Source organism: Zootoca vivipara, chromosome 4, assembly GCF_963506605.1.
Source record: "Zootoca vivipara chromosome 4, rZooViv1.1, whole genome shotgun sequence".
NCBI classification, from domain to species: Eukaryota; Metazoa; Chordata; class Lepidosauria; order Squamata; family Lacertidae; genus Zootoca; species Zootoca vivipara.
The window spans coordinates 86,649,011-86,666,144 of NC_083279.1; the positions used below are offsets into that span (position 1 = coordinate 86,649,011).

At 45.1% G+C, this 17,134-nt stretch overlaps 1 protein-coding gene across 1 annotated transcript in view; it reads left to right on the forward strand.

The window, feature by feature from the left end:
- The window catches only part of MTMR2 (myotubularin related protein 2), a 37,165-nt gene that overhangs the window by 7,057 nt on the left and 12,974 nt on the right, over window positions 1–17,134 (forward strand). Inside the window, exons 3-8 of the mRNA XM_035115072.2 lie at window positions 8,069–8,144; window positions 10,026–10,120; window positions 11,838–11,948; window positions 13,443–13,544; window positions 15,745–15,828; window positions 16,850–16,999. Coding sequence (XP_034970963.1) covers window positions 8,069–8,144; window positions 10,026–10,120; window positions 11,838–11,948; window positions 13,443–13,544; window positions 15,745–15,828; window positions 16,850–16,999 — 618 coding nt within the window. The remainder of the gene's footprint in view (window positions 1–8,068; window positions 8,145–10,025; window positions 10,121–11,837; window positions 11,949–13,442; window positions 13,545–15,744; window positions 15,829–16,849; window positions 17,000–17,134) is intronic.

Sequence of the window (17,134 nt, forward strand, 5' to 3'; positions counted from 1 at the left end):
TCAGTAGTGGCACCCGCCCTGTGGGACGCCCTCCCACCAGATGTCTAATAGAAAAACAGCTACCAGACTTTTAGGAGACATCTGAAGGCAGGCCTGTTTAGGGAAGCTTTTAATATCTGAAGGGCTATTGTATTTTAATGTTTTGTTGGAAGCCACCCAGAGTTTTCTGGGGAAACCCAGCCAGATAGGTGGGGGTAAACAGGCCAAACCCTACGCCAAAGGATAAATGGACATAAATCTGACATCAGGAATCACAAGGCAGAGAAGCCAGTAGGAGAACACTTCAATCTCCCAGGATCTCAAAGTAGCTGTCTTATTACAAAAGAATTTCAGAAATAGACTGGAAAGAGAAGTTGCTGGATTGCAACTTATTACCAAACTTAAAACCATTGAGAGACCTGGTCTGAATAGAGAAATTGGATTCTTATCTCAGTATACATGATAAAGCTATTTTTAGCCAGCTCACCCCTTGTGGTGACTTGCAGTGAGATCTGCAAAGGTTTCCGACTTCCAGTGTTCATAGAATCATAGGGTTGGCTGACATTGGGGTGGTTGACAAAATGGCCGCCATCGGCCGTGTGGCACAACACAAAGAGTGCCCAGACCGCAACGGTTAATTGGTGGCGGCTGTTATTTTACTGTAGGGTTTTGTGTGTTTTTGTTGAAAACCACTTTGATCTTCTTCTTTATGAAACAGTATATATAATACACAGCTTATAAATAAATGAAACAGGCATGCCGTACCCACATCAAGTACCCCCTGAAATAAGGGGTGGGGGGAAGCACCTTTTTCAGCCATTAATGTGCTCCCTTGCAGAGGGGTGGCTCTTTGCCTCTCTCCTCTGTTCAGAATGGAGAAGGGAGAGGCATGTCCAGTCCTGGCATCCGTTGAAATGTGGGAAAATTTAAGGGTGCCTGTTCAGTGTAGGAGACGCTGAGCCAGCGCAAACAGGAATCGAGCAGCAAAGGCAGGTCTCTCGTGCACTGCGGATTTTTGGTGGGATATTTACTGCGACCTTTCTCCGGCACTGTAGCTTAGGTGTATTTCAGTATTTGGCTTCATTTCTAACCGCATCATGACAGCATTTCGGTCCGTCCCCCCCAAATGTGAGCTTCACTTCAGACCAGCTGTGCTTCAGCTTTTTAGTAGCAGCGATGTCCCTCCCAATGGCGTCTGAAATGGGCTGAGACTCTGGCCATACTCATGCCATGCACGGAAAGCGCTTTAAACAGTCGTAAAGGTAAAGGGACCCAGGTAAAGTCCAGTTGCAGAAGACTCTGAGGTTGTGGCGCTCCCTCGCTTTACTGGCCGAGGGAGCCGGCATTTGTCTGCTTCTGCAGACAGTTTTTCCAGGTTATGTGGCTAGCATGACTAAGCCGCTTCTGGCGAAACCAGAGCAGCGCACGGAAACGCCGTTTACCTTCCCGCCGGAGCGGTACCTATTTATCTGCTTGCACTTTGACGTGCTTTTGAACTGCTAGATTGGCAGGAGCAGGGACCGAGCAACGGGAGCTCACCCCGTCGAGGGGATTCATACCGCCAACCTTCTGATCGGCACGCCCTAGGCTCTGTGGTTTAGACCACAGCGCCACCCGCGTCCATCCCCCCCCACCCGCCACCCCACCAGTCATGGCTTCCCCAAAAGAATTCTGGGAGCTGTAGTTCGTTAAGTGTGCTGGCAGTTGTTGTTGTTGTTGTTGTTGTTTAGTCGTTTAGTCGTGTCCGACTCTTCGTGACCCCATGGACCATAGCACGCCAGGCACTCCTGTCTTGCACTGCCTCCTGCAGTTTGGTCAAACTCAAGATCGTAGCTTCGAGAACACTGTCCAACCATCTCGTCCTCTGTCGTCCCCTTCTCCTAGTGCCCTCAATCTTTCCCAACATCAGGGTCTTTTCCAAGGATTCTTCTCTTCTCATGAGGTGGCCAAAGTATTGGAGCCTCAGCTTCACGATCTGTCCTTCCAGTGAGCACTCAGGGCTGATTTCCTTAAGAATGGATAGGTTTGATCTTCTTGCAGTCCATGGGACTCTCAAGAGTCTCCTCCAGCACCATAATTCAAAAGCATCAATTCTTCGGCGATCAGCCTTCTTTATGGTCCAGTTCTCACTTCCATACATCACTACTGGGAAAACTATAGCTTTAACTATACGGACCTGGCAGTTGTTAGGGGGACTCTATTCTCCTCACACATACCAGAGCTCCTTGGGAAGAGGGGTTGATGGTTAAATTACTTTGGGAACTGTAGTTCCAGGAGGGGGGAGTAGAGGGTCTCCTAGCAACTCTCAGCTCCCTTAGCAAACTATGGTTCCCAGGACAAAAGCAAAAATAACCACCATTATTTTCACTGCGTACCTCCCTTCTTGAAAGGGCATTCCATGGCTGTTGATGCCACAGCTAACAAGGCCCTGTCGCTCGGGTTTTTGTCTCACCTCAGTTTCTGAAGGCCGAGGAACGGGTGCGAGGTGGAGTTTTACAATACTGGCTTCGGTGAATGTGTACACACGTGTGTGCTGCGTCATATTTCCAAACATGGAAATGCCCTTCAGGAACCTGTGTTGGCTATGCAAGGGCTTCTCTTTTCTGCATTGCCTGAAATGTCCCTGACAGGAAGGAAGGTCGTGCAGCAATTTCTTTTTAACTCATCCTTTTTTTTCTTGGAGCTTGGCAAGCATAGCTCATCCACTGACTCTGCCTTCTTTCTGTGCATTTTCTTTCCCAAAGACAGCTCAGCATTGCCTCTTCTCCGCCCGTCTGTCCTCCCCACCCCCACCCCAATGGTCTCCTGACATGGAGGAATTCTGCCTATTTGAGCAGAATTCGTTTTTAATACCAAGTGTCCTTTCCCCTGCCCTCTATTTATAGCTCTCTCGTCATAGACCTGCCACGGCCCAGGTTACAATATATTGATTTAGTGCAAATGAGATCAGGGAGAGCCAGACTCGGTCAATCTTCTGTCTCTGAGGCAAGGGGGAAAGGAAGTGCCTCCGGAGCATGTTCATGTTTCAAGAGACAGCCAAAGAGGAAGGTGATCTTAATAATGTTCAAGGTCCCCTAGATGTTTGGATAGGCACTAAATGTGCCGCGCGGAAGCCGCCCTGAAACTATTTATGATTGTCATTCACGAGTAGCTGAGCGCTTCAGGGAGTTCGCCCATGGCCTTGGGATGTCCTCTTGGGACGTGATCCGTTATTTCCTCTGAGGCGTCTGCCTTCCTTCCCATCGCGAACCTTTCTGTGGACTTCTTTCCTTTTCTTTCTTTGCAATGTACAACGGGGTAAGGGATTTTCTTCTTCTTCTCTCCGGGCTGTGCTTTAGCTTAGGCAGCCCTGCCGAGCATCTGAACAAAAGTAGATGGTTAATTATTATTACCTGTACTATTATTATTATTGCCAAATATGTGTGGGTTTTGTGTGCCTTCTTGATCAAGAAAGCTTATTGTTCTTTTTGTAAAGGAGGTTTGTGGCTCGCTGTCGGAGTGCGCCTTTTGCACGCAAAGATTGAATCCCTGGCATCTCCAAACAGGTTTGGGTCGTCAGGCTGCCCTTTGAAACCCTGGAGAGCTACTGCTAGCTAGTTCTGATAATCCTGGGACCAGTGACTAGGTGTAAGGCAGCCTCTGATGGAAGCCCGGTTTTCACCTTTGAATTTTTCCAAAGAGATGCTACTGCCGCCTCACATTTGCGGCTCCAGGTTTGTGTCAGCAAACAAAATTCCCGCGTGAAATTCATCCCTGGGTGATGAAGCCAAATGCTCCATCGTTTGACACAATGGCAAAGACATTTTACTTTGCTCCCACTCCACTTCCTTTTTTGTGATTTTTTTTGGGGGGGGTCTGATGAGTTAATGCTATTGCACCAGTTTTTTCCCCTTGGTACTTCCCTTCTGCTTTAACTGACAGCTGGAAACAGGGGTTTTCATTCCCACTTATTGGCATGCTGAAGTTAATTTAACAGTGGCAGGAGAGGTGGGTATTTGGGCGCAGCTTGGACAATTTCAGGGATGTTTTCGGAGGAAGAAAATGTATGCCGTTCTATGAGGATAATGTTAGAATGAATGGGAAATGGGCGAAGATCTGTACCGGGGCAAAAGTCAACTGTCTGAGGGGAGAACTAGGCGGCGTGAGCTTTTCTGTCCTCCTGGGCTAAATGTTGCCACTATGTTCCTGGAGAAGCTGGCCAATAAAGAAGGCTGATCGCCGAAGAATTGATGCTTTTGAATTGTGGTGCTGGAGGAGACTCTTGAGAGTCCCATGGACTGCAAGAAGATAAAACCTATCCATTCTTAAGGAAATCAGCCCTGAGTGCTCCCTGGAAGGACAGATCGTGAAGCTGAGGCTCCAATACTTTGGCCACCTCATGAGAAGAGAAGAATCCTTGGAAAAGACCTTGATGTTGGGAAAGATGGAGGGCACAAGGAGAAGGGGACGACAGAGGACGAGTTGGTTGGACAGTGTTCTTGAAGCTTCCAACATGAGTTTGACCAAACTGCGGGAGGCAGTGCAAGACAGGAGTGCCTGGCCTGCTCTGGTCCATGGGGTCACGAAGAGTCGGACACGACTAAACGACTAAACAACAACAACATGTTCCTGGATCTGATTTAGGAGAAAATGCTTCAGAGGAGAGGCTGATCAAAGGCACCCAGAATTGCTATTGACACCAGCTGTAACTTTAAGAAATGTAGCTTTTAAGTCACCTCTCTTCCCGCCTTCAAAGAAAGGTCTAGGTGTGGCCCAGGGGAAGGTGGAGTCTGAGGAAATATGGCGGAGGTAGCTTTGGCAAAGCAACCAAAACAGATAAAACTAAGGTTGCTTCTACGCAACCTGTTTATTGAGCAGTCAGCCTGATTTGGTTGCACAAAATTTATGGGAAAAGTTATTTGAGCCTGCTATTCGCTAAGCCGATTTGTTCGTGCGATGTTGTGTAGACCAAGTGTTATCCCATACTTTCGCCTGCAATTCCCCACCACTTTCCTTGCTGCAAAAAGTCGATCGTTGCTGTTTTCATAGGTGGGCTCATTGTGCAAGAGCGCTGCATCAGTTTTAATGACGCCACACAAATTTGCTGGTATGCTACTAAATCCAGCGAGAGTCTGTAAGCACCCTAAGTCACTGTAGGAATGTTGGGGTTCCTGTATCCATGAAATGTGGTGGACTTTATGTGCGTCTTTATTTATTTTTTCTTTACTCTTGTGTTTATGCCAAAACTGGAATTTGGGGTTTTAGTAAACTGAATGGGGCAATTGCAGGAAGATGCCGGTCAGTTGTGTGCTGGGTTATGCTGGCTGCACACACACACACACACACACACACCGTAGCTGGCTGTAGATGATGTTAGGAAACTTTGCAAGCATTCAAGATGGAAATATTGTGTCTGCACTATTAGGCGCTTGCACTATTTATTTATTTATTTATTTATTTATTTATTTATTTATCAGTCCGCGTTGCAGCACTTTGCAGAAAAAAGCAGCAACAACATAAGATTCTTTGAGTGACGACTTTCTGTATTTCTGCTACTTCAAAGCAGGGTGCCAACTTAATTCTTTGTGTCCGGTTTGTAAGCGAAATGGGATGTTGTGAGATGATCTGCAGAATCGGATTGGCTGGCAAGCCTACGGCCTGCTGCTTGATTGGCTGCCTCCAGAATTCTTCCATGTGCATCATCGTAAAACAGCCCATCTGCATATGGTGTTCCTGCATTATTTTATTTCCCCCCCTTCTCCCCCCCCCCTTGTAAAAAGCCAAAAGATTAAGACACGAGGCTTTTCCATGGGATTAGTGATTTTTCTGGCTGCTTCGATCGTTCTGACTTGAGTTATTCTCCCCCAACCCACATCTGTTTATTTAATCCCCAGAAAAAGCCCCTTCGCCACCATAATAAAACAAGGCGGTTGGTTTTTTGTTCTGTTGTTGTGGGGTGGTTTTTTGGTTTTTTTTGCAGCAGATCTATTATGTAGAAAGTTGTGAGTATCCTGCAGTAGTGCAGTGTGATAATTCTGTGCAGGTCCAAATATGCAGCAGTTTACACGTAGGTAAAATAAAAGTGCAAAAGGAATAACTCCAGCATTTGGTGCAAGATGTCCTTGTTGTCAGTATCGTGTTTTTAAAACACATACACACTTTACCCCAGGGCATTGTCAATGCTGGTTGGGCAATCTGGAACAACATTTGGAGGGTCATATGCTCCCCATTTTTGCCCTTATGGAGACAGGTTTGTCACAAATTGCAATCTACACGTACAATTTGCTGTGCAGGTCCTACAGAGAAGCAACTTTCAGACAGGAATTGTGTGACAATTGGAGTGAAGCGGCTGCCTCGTGTGACTGATTTTGGGCACGCTGAAAGAATGGCAGCAGACTGTCCATTATTTCCTTTATTGTGCATCCAATCATCAGTGGATAATTGTAATTTTTTTCACTAATGGAAAGAGTAAAACTTCAGCTGGTTGGTTTATGAACAAGCCTGGTCTTTGCAACTATAGGATTTAGTCATTCCTAACCCCCACTAAGAACTAACAAACTGTACAAACAAAGGAGCAACCAGAAGTCTGATGATATATGATTCAGCTTGGCTTAGTTTTATTTCATATACTGTTTCAAAAAAAGAACATGAATGTGGAGCTCCCAATTCACGTGGAGACTTATACGGGGTAAGTCCTTTAAAAGAGGCCATGTGGTTACAGAGTACACATGTTCCACAGGGCCTCTTTTAAAAGACTCACCCTGTAGAAGCAAAATAAAAAAATTCCTTCAGTAGCACCTTAAAGACCAACTAAGTTTTTATTTTGGTATGAGCTTTCGTGTGCATGCACACTTCTTCAGATACACTTGAAACAGAAGTAAGTCCCTTATATATATATATATATATATATATATATACAGAGGGTGGTGGGGGTGGGTGGGAATGGGTGATGGGCTGATGGGAGTGGTAAACCTGTAGATGGCTGTTAACGACTGCTGATGACTGCAATTAGTCCTGGGGAGGGGGGGGGAAGCAAGGGCTTAGGCGCTAAAGAAAGCTTGATCATGCATAATGAGATAAGAATCCGATGTCTTTATTCATCCCAGGTGGCTCCATGGTTTTAAGCTTGGTAATGAGTTCCAATGAGTTCCAATAAAATTCCAATGAATTGCCATCTACAGGTTTACCACTCCCATCAGCCCATCACCCATTCCCACCTACCCCCACCACCCTCTGTATATATATAAGGGACTTACTTCTGTTTCAAGTGTATCTGAAGAAGTGTGCATGCACACAAAAGCTCATACCAAAATAAAAACTTAGTTGGTCTTTAAGGTGCTACTGAAGGAATTTTTTTATTTTGCTTCGACTCAGACCAACACGGCTACCTACCTGTAACTCACCCTGTAGAAATATACCGTTTTTCCCCATGTATAAGACGAGCTTTCTTGACCCAAAAATGAGGTTCAAAATTTAGGCTCGTCTTATACACGGGTGGTGCTGAAGGGGTGCGCACAAATGTGTTTTTTTGGCGCGAGCCCGAGATCCCGAGATTGTAAGCGGCGATTGGACGCTTGATTGTTGGGACGGGGGATGCCGAAAATCGCTCACCCGCCAGAACGCAGCACACAAATGCTCGCGTTGCAGCTCCCCGATCGCCACCAGCGGCTGCCAATCACGCTCCCGCTTGCTGCAACGAGGGCAGCTGTTTATTGGCTGCGGCAGCGGCAAACAGGAAGGCTAATGGCAGTGATCAAGCAGCTGCGACACGAGCGGTTGTGTGCTGCGTTTCGGCGGGTGAGCAATTTTCGGTATTCCCCCCCAATCAATCCTCCCCAAAAGCTCAAACCCCCCCCCTTATTTTCTAAATTTTGAGGCCCCCAAAATAGGGGGTGGGGCGTCTTATAGACGGGGGCGTCTTATAGACAGAAAAATACGGCATTGCTGTGTGATGGACATTATAATTTGTATTGTTTTATTATGAAAATCAGTGCTGCACTTCTTTGAGCAGGGGCTTGTTCATCTTGCCATTACCTGGAAAACAATAAAATAATTTTCTTCTTTATAAAAAAAAAGTATTTAACATTGATGTAGCTGATTTCCATCTTAGGTTCTCAGGGAATCTAATAAATTGGCTGAAATGGAGGAGCCCCCATTGCTGCCAGGAGAAACCATTAAAGACATGGGTATGTGCAGATATTTCTCTTTGACTCTTTTTTTTCCAGGGTAGAAAGCACTGGGTTGCAGACACAATGGTTTAATAACAGATATTCTTTTATTTTTCAACATACTGTATGTTAAATCAAGACTGAGCTCCTATCATTTGTACTTTGACTGGCCTCCATACCCCAACCTTAATTGTACTCTGTTTCTTTGTTGCTTTTGTTGAAAAATCAATAATAATAAAAACCATTTATTTATTCAAAAGGAATAGAAGAAATGGGATGATACCATTTTTTCCCCTTTAAAAAGAGAGAGAGAAATTTCTCGGAACAAAATGCACTGTTTCTTTTATTAGGATTGAACAGAAAGCTCTTTCCCTTTGTTGAAATTCCTTCTGTGTTCAGGAACGATAACCAGCTAGTAAATATATGTAAAACCCTCATGTATGTGTGACTGTGGATGGGGTTAGTTGTTAAATAACTCCAGAGGGGTTTGGGGGGTTTTTTTTTGCTGGGGGGAAGGGACAAGCGCAAAGCACATTTGGCCAAGATGTTCAAGCAAAGCCAGAAAGGCTTCATTATCTATCCATAAAACAGTACTCTTAGGCTGGATAGATATGAACAGTGTTATATGATGCTACTCCCATATGCCTGAGCGTGGGTGTTAAGTGTGAAATTCCCGTTCTTTAGTCATCATTTACATTACCGCACCCACTTCTCTTGGTGAAACTGAAGGAGAGCCACTGAGAAGAGGCTTTTAAAGTTTTCTTCAGTGGGAAGAAAAAGCACAAGTTGAGCTGATTTCACCTTGGAGCAGGGAACCTTAGCTGCCAAGTATCCCGTTTTTTGCGGGAAATCCTCGGATTTTAATCCGTTTCCCGCTGTTCTCCCGAATGGAGAAAAATCCCGGAAATCCCCCGGATTTCCTACCTGCCAGGGAGCCTCCATTTTGGGTGTCGCTCTGCCCATGTGTGGGCACCGGAAATTGGGCAGAGCGGCACCAGAAGTCGCTTCTATGCATGCCCGGCGGCCATCTTGGTGGTGGCCACAAGGCGGCCCTTCATAAACACATGGGCAGAGCGGCCCCGGAAGTTGCTTCTACGCAACTTCCGGTGCTGCACCGCTGCTGATCCCTCATTTTTCAGCGGGAGACTTGGCAGGTATGCAGGGAACCCTTTGGCCCTCCAGGTGTTGCTGGACTACAAATCCCTTCAGGCCCAGCAAACAGGACCAATGACCAAGAATTGTGGGACTTTCAGTCATTATTATTTTTATTATTGTTCCATAAATTTGTATATTGCCTTCCCTCCGAAGATCTCAACGCTGTTCATGGCATTAAACTACAAGATTAAAAATACAAAACAATAACCTTCCCACCCACACCCACCCTACAACACATTTAAAAGGATAGCCGTGGTTCTCAAACTTTGTTCTCTGGGCCACATTTTCGGAATAAAAAGTGGCTTGCGCCACACTGAAATATATATATATATATATATATATATATATATATATATATATATATATATATATATATATATATATAAGAAATAACACTGGGAAGCAAAAAGAAGCAACTCCTAGCCATGTTTGATTTTGAAAATATATCTCTCCATATTCTGCAGATTTAAAAAAAGTAAATGATACTATACTACACTACACTACACTACAATGTTTAAATGCTTATTTGATTGCCCTTGAATCTTCCCACAACACTTAACCATCCTCTCCTGCCTTTGAGAACCACTGGGGCAGAGGCTGTTCGTTCAGCACCGTCCCTTGAAAGTCCCTCCCCAACCTGCTTTGAGAGACATTGAAAGGGGTTCCAAGCCTCATTGCAGCACCTCCATGTGGAAATACGTATAATATGTGTGTGTATATAACATATTTCTTTCTTTCTCCCAGCAAAAGATGTTACTCACATCTGCCCATTCACCGGCGCCATTAGAGGAACTCTGACAGTTACAAATTACAGGCTATATTTTAAAAGCATGGAAAGGGTAAGGCTCAAATTGAGCAACTTTTCATTGGTTTTTTTTTGGGGGGTAACCTTATTTATTTCAAGTGCAAGGTTCGAAGGGGCGGAGCTCAGTGGTAGAGAGTGCATGTTTTGAAATCATTGGCTAGCCTGTGATGAGGATGCCCCTTTAGAGGATGGTCCTCTTTTGGAAGCATCCCATTCTTTGTGCTGCTGTCTCATCCAAGTCTGGTTTAAAGAGAGAGAACCCTAAGAAGGGAGAAGAGGAGGGGCTCCATCAGCACTTAGCCACCTAGACAGGACACTAAGCAAGCGCCCTGGCCATAGTCTTCCCCAATGTGGTGAAGAGTCTTGTTGGTTGGTTGGTTAGTTGGCACCCATCTGTCTTGGGAGACAAAGGAGGAGTGTGCCTTTGGGGCGAAGTCAAACTATAGTCATTGAGCAGTATCCAACTATATAGTGCAAGGATTTTCACTTGCTCCATAGAACTTCTCCCCCCATCTCCCCACGTCTGGCCTTGCTCTGAAGGGTTAGGGGGAACACCCCCCCCCAAAAAATAGATTGAGAGTAGGGTTGGGCAGTATATCATCCCAAACCGGTTCAAAGCCCATATTGTGATATCGGTTTCATAGTTTTTGACCTGGCAATATATCACAAATCATGATGTATGTGTGTAGGTGCGCATGCTATGCAATAATCACAATACGGCCGGGGGGGGGGGCCGAAGCCAGCCAATGTCCCTACATAGCGCCATCCTTATTTCGAGCATCGTGATAGAGCAGTGTATCTCGATGTTTAGCTGGCGATATATCAAGAAGCTGAAAGCCAGATATCGCCCAGCCCTGCTACATACTTCCATCCTTATTTCAGACATCGTGACATATCGGTATGTCGCAATGTTTAGCTGGTGATTTATTGCCATTTTGAAAACCACATCGCCCAGCTCTAATGGAAAGATCTCTTTGCAAAGTCCCTTTGGAAAGTCCTTTTGCAAAGCCCAAAGCCCTTGCTCTAGCAGATCTATTCAGTTGGGTATCACACGTGATTTCTAAATTTGCCTCTATCTTTATGAATTAGCATATGCATTTCTAGGCAAATCAGAGTCTTTTCTTGAGTATGCATTTGCTTTTCTTTCTTTCTTTGGCAATTTGTAAGTGGATGCCGAGCCTAGAATATACAGCCAGTCATAGCAGACAATACTGGCTTAGGTGGACCAGTTTCTGACTTGGTACGAGTTAGCTTTACACGCTCATGAGTTTATTGAATTGTCTCAAGGCACGGATGCCACAACTGTGCTCTAACCAAGTAGTCTGGATGGGTAACCACCTGGGAACCCCATGTTCCATGGAAAAAGAAAAGTGGGGTGTGACTGTAAGAAAATAAATGAATGTATCAGTGGATCTCCAGCCTCATCATCAAGACGTTCAGCTTTTGGGTGCTCCAAGTTCTGTCTAACAGTAATAAAGTCGTCCCTTGGTTTTCAAACAGCTGAATTCTCAAATGTTTTGGCTCCCAAATGCCGCAAACCCGGAAGTGACTGTTCTGGTTTGTGAACTATTTTTGGAACCCGAACGTTTGACGGGGCTTCCGTGACTTCTGATTGGAGCTTCCTGCAGCCAATCAGTTGCCACGCTTTGGTTTCCGAACATTTTGGAAGTCAAACAGACTTCCAAGGTACGACTGTCCTTTGTTTTAAGAGGTTTTAGACTTTTCACTGACACACTACATTTCCTCCCCAGGACCCTCCGTTTGTTCTTGACGGTCCTCTGGGCGTGATCAACAGAGTGGAGAAAATTGGAGGCGCTTCTAGCCGCGGTGAAAATTCATATGGCCTGGAGATTGTGTGTAAGGTAAAGCGGATCCATCTATGGTTGGTGAATTATGGGTAGGATCTTGCCCCACAGCAGTGGTCTGTTATGTTCCTAAAAACCACGTTTTTAAATTCCTCTTCGCTTACTTTAAATAGAGCCAACCTGCAGAAAATTACCATGTAGGACTTGAAGCTGATTTGGCAAAACCAAGAAGAAAATACTGTATTTTTCCATGTATAAGACTATATTTCCCCCAAAAAAAGTTAAGTTTAAAATTGGGAGTCGTCTTATACACGGAATGTTGCAATTATTTATTTCTTAATTTTGGGCTCAAGAAATAGGGGTCGTCTTATACATGGGGGCGTCTTATACACGGAAAAATATGGTATATTCCCCCCCCCCAGTGCTCTGTATTGAAAACTCTGATCCTAAACCTCCACTGGGGGATGAAAAGGCTCAGGAGTAAACCCTACAGAAATCCGAAGTGGAGTCCCGAAGATGGTGTCTTGTACGCCTCCTTCCAGCAACTCCTGCAGCCAAGCTGGTGCCAAACGTATTATTCTGCTTTCCTTTGGATCAGTGAGGCTGAAAGGGGCAGTCTTGTCATCTGGGCAGCCCAGGACCTCCATACACACTGCCCAGGCTTGTGCCCTTGGGAAGTCACTTTGGTGCTGCTAACACAGCAGTTTTCCTTCACCCCTGGAGGCACACTCCATTGTCCCTCGAGACAGATAGAGGCCAGCAACAATAGTGCTGAGGTTTCAGAAGATGCACAGAAACACTGCAAAAACCATTCCCAAGGCTTCTAGACCTTCAGCCCATCATGGGAACGGCTCGTCTGTTTCCGTCATTGGCATGCTGTTCTTATTTGAACTGAAATATGAGGTCCTTTAGGGGGACACAAGTGGCACCGTGGTCTAAACCACTGAGCCTCTTGGGCTTGCCGATCAGAAAGTCGGTGGTTCGAATCCCCGCGACGGGGTGAGCTCCTGTTGCTCGGTCCCAGCTCCTGCCAACCTAGCAGTTCGAAAGCATGTCAAAGTGCAAGTAGATAAATAGGTACCGCTCCAGTGGGAAGGTAAACGGCGTTTCTGTGCGCTGCTCTGGCAGAAGCGGCCTAGTCATGCTGGCCACATGACCCGGAAGCTGTACACTGGCTCCCACGGCCAGTAAAGCGAGATGAGCACCGCAACCCCAGAGTCGTCCGTGACTGGACCTAACGTTCAGGGGTCCCTTTATCTTTACCTGTATGAGGTCCTTGGGATTCCAAAGAAGGCTCTACCCTGCACTGTAAAGTCAAGTGTAGGGTGTGTGAACTTTACAGTCATGTAGGTGCTCTTCTTGCTGTGTCCTAACTCTCCGCTTCCGCCACTCCTTCCCCCATTAAGATATTGCAGTTCTACTTGGGGGTAAGAAAGAGCCCCCACCAGGGTAGCTAGTGGTCAGGAATGATGGCATTTGTAGTCCAGTGACATTTGGAGGGCACCCGATTGCAGAAGGCTGGTCTGCTGAGTTTGGCCTAACATTTTTCAGGATGTCCGGAACCTCCGGTTTGCGCATCGCCCCGAGGGCCGCACGAGAAGGTCCATATTTGAGAACTTGACCAAATATGCGTTTCCCGTGTCAAATCATTTGGTAAGTGCTTTTCTGTTGCCCTTGCAGCGCACGTGGTAGAATTGACATGAATTTAACCATTCTTAAGAGATAAATTACTTCGGGTCATAGTGGATGACAATCTTTCACCAGTAAAAAAAAAAAAATTATATAATTTTTATTAAATTTTCTGCTTTACGATTTCAAATAAACATTTTACGAACTTTAAAATACCCAGCAACTTCCCTTCTTCTCTTTATATGGTTCATTTTGCATATCTTGCAATCCCTGCATATTTTACAATAACCGTTCCAATTGGTTTTCTACTATCATATCCATCAAGAATGCTGCCAGCGTTTTCAGCTGTACACCTAAATTTTCCACACACTCAATAAATAAACGTTTTGCAATCTTCTTTAAATGTATGTTCTTCTTGCTCTCTTGGTCTATATGTTAAATCTGCAAGTTGTGAATATTCTGTCAACTTAAGTTTCCATTCCTCTTTAGTTGGGACCTCGCTCACACTTTCAATAGATCTCATCGTAAATAGTGTTGTGCACACTTTCCCAGCTCATCTCTCAATTCGTTCAGTTTTTCTGACATTTCACAGAAAATTCCTGGACTTTTTGACCTCTCTCCCTGGAGGGAATTAAAAAAGAACAAGGTTTGCCTTGGAAGAGGGTAACAAGCCCACCAGCAGGAAGGGTTGGTGTGGGAGAACAAAGAATCAAAGAACTGTAAAGTCAGAAAGGACCACAAGGGTCATTTAGTCCAGGAATCTTCTGCCCAACATGGGGCTTGAACCCATGACCCTGAGATTAAGAGTCACATGCTCTACTGACTGAGCTAGGAGGGATTCCGTAAGAGCTCAAGGCCTCTTATTTAAGAAGTACAACCTGGTACACCTTTAAAGAATTCCCAGTGGCTCCTGCTTAATCTTGAGCTGGGAGACCTGGGAACTTTTATTCCCCAAGCTTCCCAGTGGCAATTTGGAGCATGTTAGGGGAAATTTACTGGTGCTTGCAGCCTTAGACTCGGGCAGAAACCCTCCAAGTCATTGCTGGTTTAGCTTACCCCATAACTGCACACTGTAATCCAAATTGAGGCAGTTTGTAGGGTTGCCAGACTCAATAGAGGACAGGACTTCTGTGACTTTAATTGCCCTGCTCTCTTTTGAGTCTGGAAACCTTAAAGAGAAACCAGCAGACCCTTTGTTTAATTTCCAAGCAAAGGGTCTGCTGGTTTCTCTTTAAGGTTTCCAGACTCAAAAGAGAGCAGGGCAATTAAAGGCACAGAAGTCCTGTCCTCTACTGAGCCTGGCAACCCTAGGCCATTGAGATCCTGACACCCTTGCCATTCCTGAGGTGAAAAATATTGGTACCACCACTGATAGTAACCTCCTCATAGCGCACCACAAAACATGAGCATATCAGGGCTGTTTTTGGTTTTAAAAAGCCCGGATACTCGTAAGGTGAATTAATTTTGAATTTTAAATTGTTGTAAGCTGCCCTGAGACTGGCTGGTGAAGGGCAGGTTATAACTTTAATGATAATTCAAGTTTGTAGGACTCGAACCAATGGCTTCAAGTTAAAAGAAAGGAGATTTTGACTCAACATCAGGAAGATCTTTCTGACAATAAGAGCTGTTCGACAGTGGAACGGTCTCCCTCTGGAGGTTGTAGACTCGCCTTCCTTGGAGGTTTTAAGCAGAGGTTGGATGGCTACCTGTCATGGATGCTTTAGCTGAGATTCCTGCATTGAAGGGGGTTGGACTAGATGACCTTCAGAGTCCCTCCCGACTCTACAACTCTGTAATTCTATCATTATAATAGTGTTGTGGGTGCTGGTACAAAATGGCTCCATAGGCAACCATCACAAAAAAAGGAATAGGTGTCAGCCATGTGGTGTTTGCCTTGAAAGACTGCTCTGTATTTACACTGCCAGGAAAAATAATTCTTTTCTCACAAAGTCCCTTTTCTTCCCAGCCCCCCTTTCTCTCCCTTTTTCACTCCCTTGGCGGTTTTGTAGGTAATAGATCAGAATACAAAGGAATATGAAGAAGTGTGCACTGATGTATTTATTGCAATGTACAAAGACAGTTTCTTTTTGTTCACGCCTCAGTGTTATAGAAACAAAAAAGACTGTGCAGAAATTGTTATTTGAGATGCCAAATAAAATGGAAACTGAGCTGAAAAGAACTGATTTTCGGTCTCTCTCTCTCTCTCTCTCTCTCGTTTTTTAAGTCTCTTTTTGCATTTGAATACAAAGAGGTTTTCCCAGAAAATGGCTGGAAGGTTTATGATCCTGTTGTGGAGTACAGGAGGCAGGTAGGCACCTCCATTCTACCTCTGATTTACACTCCTTCCTGTATGTCAAAATGCATCCTATACACTTGTATATTATTGATGTAGGGTTGAGGAACCTCTGATCTGTAGGTGAACTTAACACCCAAGTCCAAGCTGGGCCCAGATCAAGCATTGCATTAAATAATTTTTAATTTGGTTGGTCAAATTCTGGCTCTGGGGTCACCATGAGTGGCAAGAGCAAGGAGGAATTCTGGCACTCCTGGACTACAGCCTTCCCCAACTGGTGACCTCCAGATGTTTGGGTCTCCAGCTCCTTATCATCTACAGACAGCACGGCCAGTGGTTAGGGATGATGGGAGTTGTAGTCCAAAGCATTTGGAGGGCACCAGTTGAAGAAGGCTGCAGTCCAGGAATGCCAGAATTCCTCCTTGCTCTTGCCACTTATGGTGACTGGGGCAAACGTATCAGATAGGCAGCATATTATTATTATTATTATTATTATTATTATTATTATCATTACTATCAGAGCCCTGTTGGATCAGTTGGGACATAAGCACTAAACCTTCTTCTGCTGTTGTTCCCCCAAAACCGGCATTCCTCTAGTATATTGATTGGCCACAACTAGGGCCAGGGCCTTTTCAGTATTGGCCCCGACTTGGTGGAACGCTCTCTCACAGAAGACCAGGGCCCTGCGGGATTTGACAACTTTCTGCAGGGGCTGCAAGGTGGAGCTGTTCCGCCTGGCCTTTGGGTTTTGATTTGGGCCATTTTAAAACAATTTTTAAATCTAAATTTTAAATCTAAATCTGCATTTTAATCCATTGTTTTTCTTTCTTTTACGTTTTATTGTAATTTTATTGATGTCAGCCGCCCTGAGCCTGGCTCTCACTGGGGAGGGCGGGGTATAAATAAATTATTATTATTATTATTATATTTGACTCCCTTTGTTTCCTGTTACATTTTAGGCAGGTATTGATGTAAGCGCTTCCATTTGAATGATGGGAATGGGAAGCCCAAACACCTCTATCTCTTTCCAAAACAGGGGATTCCTAACGAAAGCTGGAGGGTGACCAAGGTGAACGAGCAGTACGAACTGTGCGACACCTACCCTGCCCTGCTGGTGGTTCCTGCCAACATCTCGGACGAGGAGCTGAAGCGGGTGGCTGCATTCCGATCCAGGGGACGCATACCTGTAAGCTTAGGTTGTCTCTTACTGTGGCCACAGCCGCACCAATGCCTTTAAAGTGCTGTGGTACCGCTTTAAGCAGCTTCCTCCAAAGAATTCTGGGAGTTGTAGTTCAAGGGCTGTATATTCCCCTCCCGGAGC